The 4631-nt window shown below is 34.2% G+C and overlaps 1 protein-coding gene across 2 annotated transcripts in view; it reads left to right on the plus strand.

The window, feature by feature from the left end:
• The window catches only part of LOC111499647 (nicotinate phosphoribosyltransferase 2-like), a 19223-nt gene that overhangs the window by 1159 nt on the left and 13433 nt on the right, over positions 1–4631 (plus strand). For both annotated transcript variants that reach the window (XM_023151270.1, XM_023151268.1), the window contains exons 2-5: positions 876–1023; positions 1789–1908; positions 2049–2183; positions 2268–2329. In XM_023151270.1, the coding sequence (XP_023007038.1) occupies positions 876–1023; positions 1789–1908; positions 2049–2183; positions 2268–2329 (465 nt within the window). The remainder of the gene's footprint in view (positions 1–875; positions 1024–1788; positions 1909–2048; positions 2184–2267; positions 2330–4631) is intronic.

Consider the following 4631-nt stretch of genomic DNA (forward strand, 5'->3'; position numbering starts at 1 on the left):
CAATTTTTTTTTTAAAAAAAAAAAAAAAAAAGTGTGCGCAGTAATCAAATGATTCATTGAATCACTCATCCGCCAAGTTCATATGACCTTGAACGTTTGGCCTTGATTTTTCTCCACTCTGTTGGTTTTGAGCTCAGTATTTATTTCCCATTTCTTGAAAACAAATGGTTATTCATATTCTCATATAAATTATTTATTAGCTCTCTTGGTGTCATGTCTTTGTGAAGAAACACCTCATTGCTTGTAGGTAATAGATTAGTCTGGGTTGGAAATTGTTGTTTCAAACTTCTGAAGTGGAACTATCTGTGTCAACTACTCTGGTTCATCATCACTTCGAAACCATTTTTCTTAGTGAACAGAATGCTTTGCTTTGAATGGCCTACCTCAATCTTCTTGTGCTGTGAGGTTAAACAATTTTGATGGGAATTGTTATGACTTGATGCTCTAGGTGATACACTAGTCTTGTTTGGAGGTTGTTATTCCTGGCTTCTGAAGTGTCTTAGTTACGTTAATCTTGAAAAGCATAGTAAGCTTCAAAAACTATTCACAAAACCCAACCTTTACTGGGATTTAAAATTAATATTGGCATTTAATTATTTGTTTGGACATAGGCTGCTTCTTACATTCTTTTCTAATAAACAGAACTAATTTCAGCTTTACTGGGATTATACATTTATTGCAATATCTAGAAGTTGGAAGTCTGCCTTTTCCAACCTGGTTGATTTTCCTGAGTAAACCAGAATTTTTCATTCTCATCAAAAGCTATATAGTCCCTCCAGCGCCTTATTAGTCATGTTTGGAAGTGTCTTTGAGGGAGAAAATATGCTTATTTTATTAGAATGTTTTTTTTTTGTTGTTAAATTTTTGTGGTTCAGGTTTGATTTATATTTTCGGAAGAATCCTTTTGGTGGTGAATATACAGTTTTTGCTGGTTTAGAAGAGTGCATAAGACTTATAGCTAATTTCAAATTCACAGAGGAAGAAATCTCTTTTATCAAGAAGTCTTTACCTTCATCGTGTGAGGTAACCCAATTTATTGATTTGTTTGGTTGGTAGACTTCAACTTGTACTTTCTTTTACGTGGTAGACCACTTTATGTTTAAATTAATCAGATATTGCATTCTATAAGTATAGCTGCTTAAATAAATTAAAATTTAATTAAGATTGGCCACCTTTGTTCGACACAACATAGAAATAAATGCACCATTACCTCTTAAGTCTTAATGATTATAAAGATAAGACATGCTAGATTTCATTTTTTAATCCCCAGAAATAGAAATACTAATTAACAATTGGATGTACCTAAGAGGCTTGGAACTCACCATAAATAATAAAGAATTCCAAAATTTAATTCTTTGGGTGAGTATAAAATGTAGAATCTTTGTAACAATAACATATTGTCTCTCGACTTTGCTAATCAATTGGAATTCTATCTCGTGATCCACCTTTGGTCGAGTTTTCATTTCATTTATCAACGAAATCTCTGCTTTTCTCTCTCTCTCTCTCTCTCTCTCTCAAAAAAAAAAAAAAGGAGAAAAGAATTAAAGAAAACTAAAAGTTAATTAGTTTGGATTATCTTCCTTCTATTATATAAAGCACACACATATAGTTACACTAACATATCAACCATATTAGTTACATTTAGCATGCAATTATGATAATTTGGTGATGCTTAATAGGACTTCTTGCTTGTTGAATTAACTCTTATTGGTTATAAATATAAAGCTCTGATTATCTTAGAGGAGCTGATTGTTCTGATGCTAAAGAATTTTTATTGATCAAATCTAGGATGCATTCTACAAGTACCTTAGAGAAATCGACTGTTCTGATGTTGAAGTCTATGCTATTTCAGAGGGATCAGTTGTTTTCCCAAAGGTGCCCCTAGTAAGGGTTGAAGGGCCAGTTGCTGTAAGTATCAAATTTTGTTCTCTGATGAAATCGTTAACATTGGATTCGAAAACCTATTTTATTTCTTTGTATTCATCCAAGAATACTGCATAAACAGGATATTCTTCATAAATTTATATTTGTACTTATTTTTATTTCAGGTGGTACAGTTACTAGAAACTCCATTTGTAAATCTTATCAATTATGCATCTTTAGTTGCTACAAATGCTGCTAGACATCGATTTGTTGCTGGAAAATCTAAACTTCTTCTCGAGTTTGGACTTCGGAGAGCTCAGGTTTCAATTTCTTTCATTCTTCCTTTCTTTTAAGTTTTTCATTTAGCTTATCCTCATCTAGAAGAAATCTTTACTTGGTTCTAGGGTCCTGATGGTGGAATTAGCGCCTCAAAGTATTGCTATCTTGGAGGGTTTGATGCAACAAGGTAACTTTTCATTTCTTCCTATATTCTTGCATTTGATATTTTTTCATATATTTTTCTTCCAGAGTAATAGTGAAGGAATGACCTTAATTTATGTAATTTCTAGCCTTAATGTAAGGAATATTTGTGTAATTTCATTACATAGGGGAATTAGTTAACCTCCCTATTTTCAATTAAGAATATAGAACAAGATAGTTTATACTTTTGGTATCAGAGCCTCTCTAGTCTTAGTCTAGAAACTCTGACAAAGCCAAATCCTCATTCAATCGGTGATGCCTTCATAGCTGTCGATCATCCACTGTGACCAAGTTTCATTCGGAGCCTTCGTAGACATCGATCATCCATTGTAACCAAATTTCATTTAGATCGTGAATATTGTTTTTTTTTTTTTTTTTTAGCCAATTTCATTAGAAAAGTACATCCAGGATTTTGTTCAACGAGAAGTTTCAATCAGGATTTTGTTCATCCAGAAGATTTGACAGAGCCATAACCATGCCGATTTCACGATTTTCCGTAGCCGATTTGTAGAAGATTTCTTGAATTTTCTGTAGCCTTAATTTGGGATAAAGCTTCAGGATTTCAGGATTCACAAGGTTCTCACATCTTGCCCGCGGACAGCAGCCCTCAGCTCACTTGCTTCTAAACAATTTCCCATTTGGCCGACTGGCCCATTTCAATCACGTGCTTGAATCCCACTTGGACAAAAGCTTCAATCATAGGAGAAACGATCTAGCTTTAATCATATTCACATACTAAGACCACTTGGACAACAACTTTCTTTGCTTTGCTCCTTAAGAGATTCCAGACAAAGACCCATCGGTTTCATCTTTTTGCTTAGAACCTCATCCTGTTAGAAGAATCAATTTTTCCATCACTAGTAGAGGAAGTTTTTATAGGCCAAAAGAAAGGTGATCTGCAACCCATTCAATTATAATATCGACTCAATGGAAAAAACTTTCCTTAAGGACTAGAGGGCAAGAATTTTTTGGGTTTTTAGGTGGGTCAGGATAGAGAGCTATGGTCTCATTTGCAACTCATAGATGTTACTATTTCCTCCTTTGAAACCATGTTAGGTCTCAATATTAACCGGGAAAATAAATTGTGATCTTGGCCAGGTGGGAAGGTGGGTTGTGAAACAGGCTTTTTCAGTTTTATCCATCTCCTTTTGAAGACCCTTTGAGTAAACGTTCATTTGTTCACTGTTGAGTGGTATTCCTATCTATTTTTTCCTCTTTAGGGATTTTTGTTCTACTTTTACATCCTTATAGAAGCTTATGAGAGATTTTTTGTGGGAAGGGATCGATGAGGGGAGGCGTGCACATTTGGTGATTTGGGATATTATGGATAAGTCGGTGAATCTTGGGGGTGCGAGAGTTAGAAAATTGAAGGACCCTTAATAAAGCCCCATAGGCTAAATGGCTTTGGTGGTTCTTTGTTGATTTAATGCCTTTACCATTAGATTATTGAGTAAATATGGTCTCCATCATGTTTCTCTCTTAGACATAATATAAAAGCCACCTCCTTTTGAGACTCTGTTGTGTGGATTGACATTCATTCGTTTAGTGGTGAGTGGTATGCCTATCTATTTTTTCCCCCTCTTGAGGGCTTTTTTTTCTACTTTTAAGTCATTAGAGAAGCCTATGAGAGGTTTTATGTGGGAAGGGGTCGACGCGGGGAGGAGTGCGCATTTGGTGATTTGGGATTTTATGGAGAAGTCAGTGAATCTTGGGGTGCTAGAGTTAGAGAATTTAAGGACTCAAAATAAGGCCCCTTAGGCTAAATGGCTTTGGTGGTTCTTTGTTGGGTCTAATGCCCCAAACATTAGGTTATTGTGAGTAAACATGGTCTTCATCCATTCAAGTGGTTGTTTGGTGAAGGCAAAAGAAACTTCTAGAAATCCTTGGAAAGATTTTTCCATTGAGCTCCCTCCCTTTCCTTCTTTGGTCTAGTATTCTGCGGAGGATGGGAAAGAAACATACTTTTGGGAGGATAAGTGGTTAGGGATAGAACTATCTGCTCTACACTTTTCCATTGAGCTCTACGTTTTCCAATGGGCCATGAGGGACAACTTTAAGTGGTTGAACAGTTGGAACAATAGGGCATCATTCTTATTCTTATTATTATATATGTTCATATTGTGAATCAATTTTATTTATTGGTACTCACTACTATGTGTGTGTGACTATCTATATATATATATATATATATTTTTTTTTTTTTTTTTTTTTTTTTTTTTTTTTTTTTTTTTTTTTTTTTTTTTTTTTTTTTTTTTTTTTTTTTTTTTTTTTTTTTTTTTTTTTTTTTT

The sequence above is a fragment of the Cucurbita maxima genome, unplaced genomic scaffold (genome assembly GCF_002738345.1).
Source record: "Cucurbita maxima cultivar Rimu unplaced genomic scaffold, Cmax_1.0 Cma_Scf00027, whole genome shotgun sequence".
In the NCBI taxonomy this organism is placed as follows: domain Eukaryota; kingdom Viridiplantae; phylum Streptophyta; class Magnoliopsida; order Cucurbitales; family Cucurbitaceae; genus Cucurbita; species Cucurbita maxima.